At 39.4% G+C, this 15,508-nt stretch overlaps 1 protein-coding gene across 3 annotated transcripts in view; it reads right to left on the reverse strand.

Annotated features, from left to right (window-relative positions):
- Positions 1 to 15,508, reverse strand: part of shank2b (SH3 and multiple ankyrin repeat domains 2b) — a 1,055,424-nt gene that overhangs the window by 674,904 nt on the left and 365,012 nt on the right. For all 3 annotated transcript variants that reach the window (XM_039749058.1, XM_039749068.1, XM_039749076.1), the window contains exon 10: positions 952 to 1,068. In XM_039749058.1, coding sequence (XP_039604992.1) covers positions 952 to 1,068 — 117 coding nt within the window. The remainder of the gene's footprint in view (positions 1 to 951; positions 1,069 to 15,508) is intronic.

A 15,508-nucleotide genomic window follows, 5' to 3' on the forward strand; every position in this document is an offset into this window, starting at 1 on the left:
TTACACTATGTTTGTATCATTGTATAATTTCAAAAATAATAAAAAAAGCAAAAAAACTTCAAATTTACTTTCACAGTTCTATGCTAAAAATGCAACACCTTACACAATTGGTTTGAGGCACATCTATTCTTTATTCACAAGCATAAAATAGTAGGATACTACAAAAACAAACAAGAAAAATCAAAACGTATAAAGCAAAGGAAGGCAGCATCATAGCAGATAAGACTACCACAAATGCTATTGTATTCTGTTAGATTACTTCATATGGTTTGATTTCATTAACTACCACTCAATGAGCAGGAGACAAAAATTTCTATAAGTGAAGCATAATAATAATTTTCATTTCTTAACATAAATCTAGGAAAAGCCATATTAAGTATTAGCAATTATGATTTAAAAAGAAAAAGTTAAGACCAACCTGTAAAAATGTAGAAGTGAAAACAGTACAAATTGTGCAGCAGTTTCTCAAAGAAATACAATGAAAGATTAATAAGGATGTTTTCTCAAAGCACTATCATAGCCATACCAACTCCATGCCATGGTGTTAAAATTCCCTGAAGTAGATTAAATACTAGGAAACAAATTCTGCAGGGAAAAAATATCAGATTGTGCTTGGTGTTTTGGAGTACAGCAATTATGCATTAAAGGGGTTTATATTCAAATGTATACAACAACAGATACAAAATTAGATATGATGCACTGGCTGCAAACACTGCAATAAAATGATTCTCAGATTTTGGAAACACTCGAAATGAAAACAGTGTTTTTAAATCAGTTTTTAAAGATGCTTGAATCATTTGTAGAATGATATCATACATCTAGAGATATGACATTAAATAAGATGTTAACATTGTAGTGCATACATACAAATATATATTCTGTCATTTTTTATCTGGAAATTTGTTCTATTCTAACTCCATAAATATCCAGCTAGAAAACAGTTAAATTTACCTGATTGTAAAGTGCACAGATGTGCAATGCTGTGTTTCCAGAAGCATTCTGAGCACTCATGTCAGCCCCATAGAACAGCAGATGCTCCAGATGTTGCACATGACCATACCGACAGGCCTATTAAAATAAATACATTTGATTCTTATTAAGCATAAATACACAGAATTAAAACACATTAAGGACAGTGAAAGACATACAAACGTGTTTTGCAAATAAACAAAAAATATTCATTAAACAACTGATTAATATTTTAATTGAAACCCAATCCAACATGACCAACCAACCAACTACAAAAAGTAAAATCAATATTGTACAAAAAAAAGCAACAAACGCAATGATTTACAAAATAGTTTAAACTGTTCAGTTAATACTACATGTTTTATATATTATTTTATAAAACACCACCACCCTATATTAAGTCTGTACTGGTTTTATAAGAAAGTATTTTCATTGAGTGCTATCCAGTTTATTGTATCACAACAGTCTAATTTTATCATCTCTTTGTGAGCACTTGCATCTTTGCATAAACTACTACTATTAACAGACACTGTGATAAGACATGTATAGCAGTGCTCTGCAACCTTTTCTCACCTACGACACACCAATGTTCTTCCTAGAATTCCACAGCATGTCAAAAGCTAAAATATATAGCAGTGGCGTAGCTTCAGTCCGCTCCGAGTGGCAGCTATTTAGGGGCGTCCAAACTACAGTAGTTTCCTTTTTTTTTGTTCCTTGCGGAAGCGCAATAAAAAATTTCTTTCAGCTTTGGGACATCAATTTTTTCACCGCCCCGGACAACATGAACTCCAATTTATTTCTCAGCTTTAGGGCGTCAAATTTTTCACCACTCCGGGCAACATGATCTCCAGCTATCCCACTGATATATAGATATTAATTTAATACACAAATTTTACAATAAATTTTCATTTTTATTATGTATACTTATATTATAAGTATACATACATAAAAACTATACTATATTTACTTTTATGCAATCTTAATAATTATTATAAAATAATGACTGATTAATGTGATACCTTCGCTTGTTTCAATGAACACAAAAGTTTTATATTCGCCTTAATATTTCACAACGCAACCCAAAGTTCTTGGTCAAGATCTTTTAAGCATGACCGCTTATCATTTTTAATTAACACAAGAGATGAAAAACTTTGCTCACATGAATATGTCATCGAAAATGGAAGTAGTGTTAGGATGGCCTTGTCGGAAATGCGAGGATATTCTTTCTTAACGGAAATCCAGAAAACATCTAATGGAACTTCGGCGAAATGAAGTTTTAACGTCCCGTCATTACTTAATTCTATAAATTCTTCTCGAACTTGCAGTGACAGTGCTTCCGTAGAATTTATTGCATTGGTTGCAAAAGGATTTTAATTCCAATCGTATTGTTTCGTATTAATAGAATAAAAATAGTGATCAAATTTCTGCTGAAGCATACTTAAATGTTGTTGGGCCAATTCCACAATTAATTGCTTGTTTTCAATCGTACTATGGTTGGTCCTTTGGTACATTTCTAAACATCCTTTTTGCAACTCTTCTTGCCAAAGTTCGAGTTTTTTTTTTGAACCCCTGTAATTTATCGGAGCACGTCAATATATTCTCATTCCGTCCTTGCATTTTTTTATTAAGTTCATTTAGATGCTCGAATACTGTATATCAGCCATGTATGCAAGTTTGGCTATCCAGTAATCATCATCGAGGCGCTGGTATAGTTCCGGCATACTTTGATCTAAAAGAAACTCACGCACCTTGTAGCGAAGCTCAAACAATCTAGCCAAAACTTTGCCTCGGGATAGCCAACAAACTTCAGTATAAAACAATAAGGATTCATATTCGGCTCCCATTTCTGCAGAGTATTCCAAAGATTCGCGAATTTAGGGCTCTCGATTTAATTATGTTTATGATTTTAATGCATTCATTCATCGTGTTCAAAAGTTCCTCTGGCAAATTCTTGACCATCAATGGTTCTCGATGTATGCAGCAGTGTGTAATTTGTATTATCGGATTTATTTGCTTTACACAAGAGACAAAACCTTTTTTACTACCCGTCATTGCCGCAGCGCCATCCATGCAAATAGCAATGCAATTGCTCCATTGAATATTATATATTTTGAAGAAATCATCGGTTACTCGAAAAATTTCTTCACCGGTAGTTCACTTTGGAACCTCCTTACAAAATAAATAATGTTCTTTAATAAAGTCCTCGTCAACGAAACATACAATAGCTATCAGTTGTGCTTTATTTTTAATATCCGTTGATTCGTCGATTTGAAGCGCAAATTTTTCAGCCAATATCAGTTTTCTAATCAGTGATCCTAAAATATCGCTTGAATACGTCTTTTAACAGTATCGGCAGACAACGAAACTTTATTCACTTCCTTAACTTCATTGGGCCCAAGCATGCAACCATGCATACTGATTTAATAAGTGTTTCGCCGATAGTATGTGGCCTTTTCTGACGTGCAATTAATTTTGCTACATGGTAGCTAGCTTCTAAGCCCTTTTCAGAAACCGTAACGGCCGATTTCATTAATTGCTTCTGTTTTTGATTTTGTTCTAAGCGCCTCTGAAAATATTGTTTGTCTTTTTTGGCGTAACTGGGATGGTTTGAATTTAGATGGCGATTTAGTTTACTGGGTGCCATTGCCTCGTTTGATAGCTGTTCGCCGCAAAGGATGTATTGTGGCTTTGGAGCCGTTTCGTCACCACACCACGAGAATCCATATCGAATGTAGTCTTCGTTGTTCTTCCTTTTCACAATCTTCTTTGCTTTTTTTGCAACACTTGTGCTGGGTTCTTCATCATCTGTACATGAAGACAAATCTTTTCCACGTAAAAATGTATCCATATTTAAAGGGGTATAAAACTAAATATGAATCACATGAAAAACGTTAACCATACACAATTCAGCAACACAACTAATAGTAATGAATGATAACTACTGTCGCAAGACGAGTGAATGCGACGTAGCACGACTAATACGTCGGCTTGAACTGAATCTAGGTGAGGGCACAGAGCGCTCTGCCTATCAAAGCATACTACACAGCTGTCTGGCGACTACATAGGGCCTACGTCGTAGGCAACAGGCGCCAGGCGATGGGATTTATTATTTCAGAGAAATGACACATAAAATTATGAAACCTTTAAAAGGCTATTTACGCAAATATTTCATTGCACGTATTCTCGTTATTGTGTTTCTAAGGAGGACCATTGAAATATTATTTAGTTAGAAAATTGTCTTATTTGACCGCGTCACACCTGTATCGGCTCAAGGCACACCAGTGTGCCGTGGCACACCGGTTGCGGAGCACTGATGTATAGTATTACTTTCCTAAAGCTCGGTTTCCTTCATCAACACAGTGGTGAAGCATCCTCTCAATATTTTTTTCTCAGAGTACACTGATTTCTCTCCTCTATTCTGACCCACTACAAGGGTTTGTGTGTGTTCTACAAAGGACTTTGGACCAGCCATGGTTTGATTCCTGCCTTGTACTTAATGCTACCAGGATACATTTCAAAAACTGAACTGAAAAAAGGAGTTTCAGAAAATGTACAAATAGATGAACTTTCCTCACCGCCTTCTAATCAACCATTACAAATAAATTGTCAATGCACTGGTTTGCACTGAAAATACTGGAGCTAATGAGGGTGGCAGAGATGAGTGGGGTAAATTAGTGGATAAATATTAACCAAATAGCTTTTTATTGTTTTTAGTGTAACGGTTTCTTACAGATTCTCTTAACATACATTACTGCTATGCATTATGTTCTTAAATGCATTTTTAGAAATCTCAAATTAATTTCAAGACATCTTAAAATGGCATACTGGTCATTCAATGCATACTTAACCAGTTTCAAATACTTTAAAAATGTATTTCAGGAAAAGTCCAATTTTATTTAAATTTATCTGAAATACATATATATTTAAGCCATCTTTAAAATGATGAGATGTTATTTTAGGATTTCTCCGTATTATTTTTAGATATCTAAACCACACATAAAATTATCTTAAAAGCACTTCCATAAATTTCAAAACAAAGCAGCTTTTTATCTTTTTTCATATATCTGTAATGCAATTCAAAATATCTCAAAATAACATATTCATATTTGAAGATATCTTAAATTAATTTCAAGACATCTTAATATATACAGGGAGTATATAGATCAAAAGATAGGATATTTTACAGGATGTAATTTTGACAGATCTCATTCATCCACTTTTAAAACCAAATTCTCCAGAGGAGGGTTGTGGGGAAGCTGCAGCCTATCCCAGTAAGCACAGGAGAAAGTTGGGAACAATCCCTGCACAGGGGGCCAGGCCATCATTGGAAGAACACACTCAAATGCAAACATACACTAGGGACACTTTAGCTGCAATAATTCACCTATCCTGCACATCTCTGGACTGTAGGAGGAAATTGAAGCACATGGAGAAAACCTACTCAAACACAAGGAGAATATTCAAACTCCATAAAGGGAGTACCAGGGATGTTAACTCTGATCTTCTATTTACAAGACAGAAGAGCTGTGCCACCCAAAAGGACATCAAATACAGTGGTACCTCAGTATATGTGTGCTTTGGAATAAGTCCAACTTGGTATACGTCCTGTTTGGACGCGAAAAATTTTGCTTGGTATACGACCTTTGTTTGGAATACGACTTGCGTGCTACCCTTGTTTACCTCTCTCGAGACAAAGCCACGACTGCCCACGAGCGTCAGTGCGCCAGTTGCTAGCATTCAGTGAACAACCCATGCTATAACTCTCTGTGAATTTTCACGTGGGTGGTATAGCAGGTCCACTGCTACTGCCAATTTTAAAATAAATAATCATCGTGCTCGCGGCTTCATGAGGGGGCGTGGCGGTTGTGTGGCTGAAGTGGTTCTCGGGGTGATTCGTGATGTGGGCATTTCTCACCTAAGTGCACAGGTGAGAGACAATCCACATTCGTGATTGTCCCTGGGGCTGCTTATCTTGATAAACAGAAGCGCGAGTCGGCTTGAAGGGGAGGAAAAAGAAAGAACAGAAGGGAGGTTGCGCGCATGCGCGAGAGAGAGAGAGAGACAGTGCTGGTGCAGAAGAGCGTTGCAGCTAAACAGGGAGCCTGGCTGTTGGGCTGACACCCAGGAAATAGTAGTAGTGGTCACTCTCGCTGAGTGATCATGGAGCGGGATTGACCGACAGGAGAGAGACTCTCCATGTTAGGACTTGGGCAAGTGTATTCCCCAGTGTAGGCGCCCTGGTCGCTGTGGATCCCAAGTCGCTGTCAGGAGGAGCCTACCAGAGCCAGGTGAACTGAACAGCTGGATTAGGCAGAGTGAAGGTCAGCTGCAAGTAGGGCAATTCCCCTGTTGGGAAGCAGGGGGGCCGCCAGGTAAAAAGGCATCGGGCTTCTTGTTTTTTTTTTTTTTTTAAAGAATGCGTCCTGCTGTATTTTAACCTCGTTGTTTTTAAGAAGACTTTTTTCTATTGTTTTTAACCTCTGTTTCAATTCTGATTTTATGGATTATTTATTGGAACTTTGGACACTGTACTTTAATTTGAACACCTTGTTTTGTTGATTGTTTTAATAAAAGCACTTTGCACTTTTTCACCATCCCCATGCTTTGTTGTGCTTCACTGCTAAGCTCATTGGTAACATTACCGACGGTGTAGGGTTAAAGGGCTCCATGACAGCAGATGGGAGCATACAGCAAACACGTGATTTTGTGTTTTTCATGTAAATTTGAATTGATTGTTGAAAAGTATGAAGGTGGCATGCGTATCCGGGATATGGCTGTTGCATACCGTTTGCTGAGAACGACGGTATCTACGATTGTGAAAAACAAAGACTTTATTAAAAAGTAAAGTGAGGTTAAATTCTCATTTATTTCATCTAATTGCTTTTGTATTTATGTATTTTAGTATTAAGCAGTGTTTTAATTATTTTATACAACCCCATCAATGTATAATATGCCAATAACAAATGGATTTTTTTTCATGGAACGGATTAATCATTTTCCCATTATTTCTTATGGGAAAAATTAGTTTGGTATATGTCCTGTTTGGTATAAGTCCAAGGATCTGGAACGGATTAAGGACATATACCGAGGTACCACTGTATCTTAAAACAGATACAACTTCAGTTTAACATATTTGAAAATATCTTGAATTGAACCCAGCCACAACAGATGCACAAACCAGTGTGTTTCTTTGTGCCAGTCCCAAACCCGGATAAATTACGTCAGGAAGGGCAAAATTTTCCCAGATCAATATGTGGACAATGATACAAATTTCCATACTGGATCGGTCGAGGCCCGGATTAACAATGGCCGCCGCCAGTACTGTTAGCCAACAGGGTGCTGGCAAAAATTGGGCTACTGTTGACCGAAGAAGGAGAAGAAGGTGGGGGTTGGGGGGTATGTATCTGGATGCAGAAGGACAGGAAGAAGGTAAAGACAGTGGAACTGAGGGTAGGAATTTTGAATGTTGGCAGTATGACTGGTAAGGGAAGAGATTTGGCTGATATGATAGAGAGAAGGAAGGTTGATATATTGTGCGTGCAAGAGGCTAAATGGAAGGAGAGTAAGGCCAGGTGGATCGAAGGTGGATTCAAATTGTACTATCATGTTGTGGTGTGGATGGGAGGAGAAATAGGGTAGGGATTATTCTAAAGTAACAGTATGTCAAGAGTGTTTTGGAGGTGAAAAGAGTGTCAGGCAGTGTAATGATTATGAAGCTGGAAATTGGAGGTGTGATGATGAATTTTGTTAGTGCATATGCCCAGCAAGTTGGGTGTTCAATGGATGAGAAAAAACATTTCTGGAGTGAGTTGGATGAAGTGATAAACAGTGTACCCAAAGGCCAGAAAGTGATAATTGCAGCAGATTTCAATGGACATGTTAGTGAAGGAAACAGAGGAGATGAGGAGGTGATGGGTAGGTATGGTGTCAAGGAGAGGAATGAAGAAGGTCAGAGGATAATAGACTTTGCAAAAGGATGGGCATGGTTGTGGTGAATATGTATTTTAAGAAGAGAGAGGAACATAGGGTGATGTATAAGAGTTGAGGAAGATTCACACAGGTAGATTTTATCCTATGCAGAAGAGTCCATCTAAAGGAGATTAAAGACTACAAAGTGGTGGCAGGGGAAAGTGTAGTTAGGCAGCATAGGATGGTGGTCGGTAGGATGAAGTTGTAGTTCAAGAAGAAGAGGAGGAGAGTGAGGGCAGAGGAAATGATCAAATGGTGGAAGTTGAAAAAGGAAGACTGTAAAGAGGAAGAAGGAAAAGGAAACCTGGTGGTGGAATGGGGAAGTACAGAAGAGTATACAGAGAAAAAATGGGATAGTCAGAGAGATGCAGAAAGTAGACAAGAGTACAAGGAAATAAGGTGCAAGGTGAAGAGAGAGGTGGTGAAGGCTAAAGAAAATGCGTATGATGAGTTGTATGAGAGGCTGGACACTAAGGAGGGAGAAAAGGACCTGTACCGATTGGCTAGGCAGAGGGACTGAGCTGGGAAAGATGTGCAGCAGGTTAGGATCATAAAGGATAAAGATGGAAACATACTCACAAGCGAGGAGGATGTGTTGAGCAGATGGAAAGAGTACTTTGAGAGGCTGATAAATGAAGAGAATGCGAGAGAGAGAGAAAGTTAGAAGATGTGGAGACAGTGAATCAGAAAGAGCAACAGATTAGCAAAGAGAAAGTAAGGACAGCTATGAAAAGGATGAAAACTGGAAAAGCAGTTGGTCCAGATGGCATACCAGTGGAACCATGGAAGAGTTTAGGAGAGATGGCAGTGGAGTTTTTATCCAGATTGTTTAATGAAATTTTTGAAAGTGAGAGGATGCCTGAGGAGTGGAGAAGTTTACTGGTACCAATTTTTAAGAATAAGGGGGATGTTCAGAACTGTAGTAACTACAGGGGGATAAAATTGACGAGTCACAGCATGAAGTTATGGGAAAGAGTAGTGGAAGCTAGGTTAAGAAAAGGAGGTGATGATTAGTGAGCAGTAATATGGTTTAATGGCAGGAAAAAGCACCACAGATGTAATGTGTGTTGATGGAGAAGTATAGAGAAGGCCAGAAAGAGTTGAATTGTGTCTTTGTGGACGTAGGAAAAGCATATGACAGGGTGCCTTTAGAGAAGTTGTGGTATTGTATGAGGAAGTCGGGAGTGGCAGAGAAGTATGTAAGACTGGTACAGGATATGTCGAGGGAAGTGTGGCAGTGGTGAGAAATGCAGTAGGAGTGACTGATGCATTCAAAGTGGAGGTGGGATTACACCAGGGATCAGCTCTTAGCTGTTTCTTATTTGCAATGGTGATAGACAGGTTGACAGGTGAGATTAGACAGGAGTCCCCGTGGACTATGATGTTTGCTGATGACATTGTGATCTGTAGCGGAGTATGGAGCAGGTCGAGAAGACCCTGGAGAGTTAGAGATATGCTCTAGAGAGGACAGGAATAAAGGTCAGTAGGAACAAGACAGAATACATGTATGTAAATGAGAGGGAGGTCAGTGGAATGGTAAAGATGCAGGGGGTAGAGTTGGCAAAGGTGGACGAGTTTAAATACTTGGGATCAACAATTCAGAGTAACAGGGATTGTGGAAGAGAGACGAACAAGAGAGTGCAGGCGGGGTAGAATGGGTGGAGAAGAGTGTCTGGAGTAATTTATGACAGACGGGCATCAGCAAGAGTGAAAGGGAAGGTCTACAAGACAGTAGTGAGACCAGCTATGTTATATGGGTTGGAGATGGTGGCACTCCAAGAAAGCAGGAGACAGAGCTGGAGGTGGCAGAGTTATTTTACTTACCATGATATACATTTCTTTTCCTAATTCAGATTAAAATCTAACATGGAATACATGCCACCAGCAGGGGTGCCACCAAACAGCAGCCTCTCTTTGCCACGATTTGCACTCAGTTAAGTGGTTGCTCCGAGGCTAGGGATCTAGCAATCGGAAGGCTGCCAGTTCTAATACTAGTGTCACCCAGTGCACTCGGATCCCAATCCAGGTGTTTCATCATGTGGTGGGTGCAACAATGCACTATTAGTGAATGCTCCCAACCTCACTTAAGTCTTACATGCATAACCATTTTATTATGCTGTAAGAGTGATGTGGAATTTCAATAAACTCTTTGCCTCCTATTGTTCTTTTTGGAATCTGCCCAGACAAAATAACCATTCTCACTGATTATTCTAAGACAGTCTCTATTGTACTCTTCTAGCTCCCCATTTAATTTGCTGAAGTGGAAGAAATATGTACATCTCTCTACTACACACTGACATTATGCTATCTTAAATGGGAAGAAATGTTTACCTAATGGGACGAAACCAGTTATTCTACAAAACATGATATCCTTGGACATAATTATTTTTCAAGCTGTAGCAATATCTTGAATCTTTAATTTTTTTCCTCTGCTGCTTATTGCTAACTAATATATCATCTAGGGAGAATTAACAGGGATGACGATTAGGAAAGTTGAAAGTTAAAAATAACATTGAATACTTTACAAATGATAATGATGCATTATTGTACTGTTTAGCTGTATAAAAAACAATATAAAGGTAATGAAATCAAAAACAGTATTTCCTTTTCTTTTTAATACATATAATTATTCCCTTTAGCTCTTACATGATTTTTTAACATACTAGACCAAAGGAAGTTCCTCCTCCACAACTGTATGCAACACGTATGGTTGCTAAGAAACACTTTTCACTTGTCAAAGAGATCAGCCCACTGAATTCAGTCTTTGGTATTTGTTTTAAGTAACAAAATGCAAATCCAAGCAGAAAATTTGCAGCTATAATCTATAAATATAAACCTGATCAGAAAAGCAGACACATAGAAAAAGCAAGGTACTGAAAGCTTGTGTGTGTGAGAGATGGTCATGGAAAGCACAAAACAAGAATCAAAATAGCTCAAAAAGATATGTAACAGATGTAACTACACATGGACAAAACTAATACAAAATTAAAAAGTGAGTGATTAAAAAGAAATTAACCTTCATATACACCTATAGGTGTACATACAATGTTGTGTATGTACAGTATGCATAAGTGCATAAACTGTGTGACAATATAAAGCTACACCCAGATGCACAATGAAAAACAACAATAAATAAATATTTTCTCCATGGAAAAATACATCCAAAGACATCATTTCTACTTGCCACAAAAAGGTAAAAGCTGATTTTGTTGGCTCATTGAAGCCTCTGAATGCTTGTATTTCCACTTTAGCATTAATCAATTTATTTAAACAAGGAGACAATAAAGACAATGGTGCAGCTCAGGAAATAAACGTGAATGATTCATAACCATAGAAGACACTGTAATGGTGTGAGATGCCATTGAGTAAGAACACAGGGTACCTCCTGTTATTTGTCTGGAAGAGTTTAAATGCATGCCATTATACCAAGGAACAACTGCCACACCATATATAGGTGTGTCAATTTCTCCTTGGTATACTGGCATGCAGATAAAGTGCCTTGCTTTGTGTTATTTTCCAACAATGTGTTATGAACGTGTTTGAGAGCTTTAGGACAGGCATGGACACACTTTGGCTCGTAGGCTGAATTCTTCAAAAGCCACATGGCTGTTAATGGAATATATATTATTCGGGCCATTTTAAAGTGTTCTTTACAAGATAATGCCACAATTGGCTGGTCTAAGCATAGTAAATTGTTTTGCAGGATCATCTAAAAATAATTAAATAAACCAAGCTTTTATGGTATAAATAGAGATAAGCTGTAGATCTACAATATAGAGGTATTTGTATGTTTTCGGCTCTTTGCTCATCTTCATCCAGTGTGTTCATTTTCAAAGAATATGAAGTTACACATGGCTGATTTTATCAGCAATGGATTAGGTTGGCAGTGGCATCCCTTAAGATGGAATTTTGGTGCGACTCTACAGTCGTGACCAAAGGTTTTGAGAATGACACAAGTATTGGTTTTCACAATGTTTGCTGTTTCAGTGTTTTTATATCTTTTTGTCAGATGATTCTATGCCATACTGAAGTATAATTACAGGCATTTCATAAGTTTGAAAGGCTTTTATTGACAACTAGCCAACCCACGGCATAGCATACGCTGCAAATAATTATTTATTGATGAGTGAACACTTCCTGAAAGACACAGTTGTCCAAATGGGGAGGATTTGAGGATACAACTGTCAGTGAATGAAAAGATGGAATTCTGGGGAGAGCAACATACAATTGTCCGTGAGTGAAAACAGGTTTTGGCAGATACAGGCATATTTTTTCAAAAGTTTGTCCTTGTGCCTTATTAATAGTCATTGCAAATGCCAATCTAACAGGAAATTGTCTGCGTGTAAAAGTAAAAGGCAAATTAGAATCTGATTGGGTCAGGGAAATCCTAAGAATAAGGACAGTTTGTGAGGTAGCAGATGTGATAGTCTTACATTCCAGTACATTGCGGTGAATGCTGGTAACAGAAAATCTAGTGCCATTACAGAGACCTTTTGCTGGCATGAGGTTCCTGAGAAGCATGATGACTGAACCAATTTTAATTTTGAGTTTATGCGGAGGCATGCCAGTGGGAATAAGACTATTAAGAAATTCTTCGGGGAATGCAAGTTGATCTGCAGGATCGTCTGTGACGATGGAGTCAACGCTGGTGAAAGTTACTTTGCCGTTAGGGATAAGTTTCACCACCTGTTCATTAAGGTGTAGTGAGTCTTCGTTGGTGACGCTTAATATAGCTCGAATACTGAGTTGTTCCAGAGTGACAGTTGAGAAGTTGATGTCTCCTGCCTCGAGAGCGATGTTGGAAGCCTGCGGAGGGTGAGAGTTGGCGGGCGGGGCCTTGACGTGTGTTCCCCCTGACATGGGAGGAGTGGGCATTCGTGGCTCTTTTGTACGTAATCCATGGGCGGGGCTCTGTTAGAGTTGGTGGGCGGGGCTCTGTGAGTTGGCGGTCGTGGCTCTCTGTCTTGCGTGTGGTGAAAAGTCAACATGGCTCAGAGGTGCATGTGGACTTTTGCACAGACGAAAGGGACTGAGGCTGTGTTTGGTGAGTTGTTGCATGCGGGCACATGAGCAGGCAGTGCACATGCCTTGAGAGCGACGCTGGATGTGGGAGGACAGTTACAGTTGGTGTGCGTGGCTCTGTCGTGCATATCCCATGACGCGGTAGGAGGGTTAGAGTTGGCGGGTGGGGCTCTGTCGCACGTATCCCACGGTCTTAGAGTTGGCGGGCGGGGCTCTGTGAGTTGGTGGGTGGGGCTCTCTGTCTTGCTTGTGCTCACTGTCTTGCGTGGCCTTAGTGAATCTATAATAATAAAAGGCAAAGCCCTCACTCACTCACTCACTCACTCATCACTAATTCTCCAACTTCCCATGTAGGTAGAAGGCTGAAATTTGGCAGGCTTATTCCTTACAGCTTACTTACAAAAGTTAAGCAGGTTTTATTTCGAAATTCTACATGTAACGGTCATAACGGTCAATAAGGGTCGACAACGTCCGCCATGTTGAACTTTCTTATTTATGGCCCCATCTTCACGAAATTTGGTAGGCGGCTTCCCTGCGCTAACCGAAACCAATGTACTTACTTATTTCGATGGTATGACGCCACTGTCGGCCGCCATATTAAACTTTCCAACTTCACCAATTTTCAAACTTCCCGTGTAGGTAGAAGGCTGACCCCATCTTCACGAAATTTGGTAGGTGGCTTCCTTGCGCTAACCAAAACCGATGTACGTATTTATTTCGGTGGTATGACGCCACTGTCGGCCGCCATATTGAATTTTCCAAACGTCACTAATTCTCCAACTTCCCGTGTAGGTAGAAGGCTGAAATTTGGCAGACCCTTTCCTTACAGCTTACTTACAAAAGTTAAGCAGGTTTCATTTCGAAATTCTACGCGTAACGGTCATAACGGTCAACAACGTCCGCCATGTTGAACTTTCTTATTCATGGCCCCATCTTCACGAAATTTGGTAGGTGGCTTCCCTGAGCTAACCGAAACCAATGTACATACTTATTTCGGTGGTATGACGCCACTGTCAGCCGCCATATTGAACTTTCCAACATCACTAATTCTTCAACTTCCCGTATAGGTAGAAGGCTGAAATTTGGCAGGCTCATTCCTTACAGCTTACTTACAAAAGTTAAGCAGGTTTCATTTCGAAATTCTACACGTAATGGTCATAACGGTCAACAACGTCCGCCATGTTGAACTTTCTTATTTATGGCCCCATCTTCTCAAAATTTGGTAGGCGGCTTCCCTGCACTAACCGAAACCAATGTACGTACTTATTTCGGTGGTATGATGCCACTGTCGGCCGCCATATTGAACTTTTCAACAGTCTTTGTTACTTTTGGGCCCATCTTCAAGAAATTTGGTACACGGGTTCCCAACGCTAACTGAATCCTACTTACGTACATATATACGTCCATAGCCTGCACCTCGGTCAACATGTGAGGTGGCGTTGGGTCCCCCATCCCAACGCCTCCCACGATGTTGGCTGCCTGCCTATATAAGACCGTCCGTCGCTCCGGTCTCTACATTCCCTTCCTTACTTTGCCACGGGATTCACGTCTCCCTACTGATAACTACAGCCTTTTTGTTTAATCCACGACTTCTCCGCTGTTTTATTGTTTGTTTATTACAATTATAGTTATTGTATAGGTATTTTAGCCTTACTTTACATTGCTCAGGTACCCATTTCCTTTATCATTCCAACCCCCATTACCATGTCTATCGAGATGATCACCATCGATCAAAGAACTGTCACTTACTGAGTGGTTTCCATGCCCGGAGATGGCACCTACCTTTTCCATTCTCTTTGTTACATATTGCACGGCCATATCAGGTTCACTCTTGATATCCGGAGGAACATTCTGTCTTATGTATTGAATGACTGGGACAGGTTCAAGGTGTGGACTGATGACGGTACAGGAGATAATTAGACTACACAGGAGCACTAGAAGAGTGAAATGCTTAAGCCCTTCACCTATGGTTCTGCATGTGAGTTGATGGCTGCCGCTGAATTGTTTGGTTGTCGCTTTCAAGTGTACCGAAATGGTCAAATATTTTACACCTTTCGACAACCGCCAATGCCTCTTAAACATCTTAGATTCACAGGTGACGATTTCAGTAGTGGACACTTTGATGTTTATGAATGTTTAAACTCTCAAAAGCTGGATGTGATTTTATCGATGAAACCGGTTGTGTGCTTACAATGCTTGACAGATGCCAAATGTCACTTCAACACAACAAGTCCTACAAATACTGTCGTAATTGAAACAAACCATGAAACTCAAACCGATTATGACAGCAGCAATCCAAGCTGTGAGATTTGAGACAAGATTACTGTTCACATGACCAACTGTAAGTTGCATGCTCAAGAGTAAGCTCAGCGCACAGCTTGGTCATGTTACAACCGGAGGGCCGAACTGACAACATGGTATACAAAGAGATCCTTAACAAATAATTATTGGCATATTTTCCCTCAGTTTAAAAAGGTTTAATTTACTTCTTAATAAAAATTTTAATGCAGTACTTCGCCGCTGCGAAGCGCGGGTATTTTGCTAGTTA

The sequence above is a fragment of the Polypterus senegalus genome, chromosome 1 (assembly GCF_016835505.1).
Source record: "Polypterus senegalus isolate Bchr_013 chromosome 1, ASM1683550v1, whole genome shotgun sequence".
In the NCBI taxonomy this organism is placed as follows: Eukaryota; Metazoa; Chordata; class Cladistia; order Polypteriformes; family Polypteridae; genus Polypterus; species Polypterus senegalus.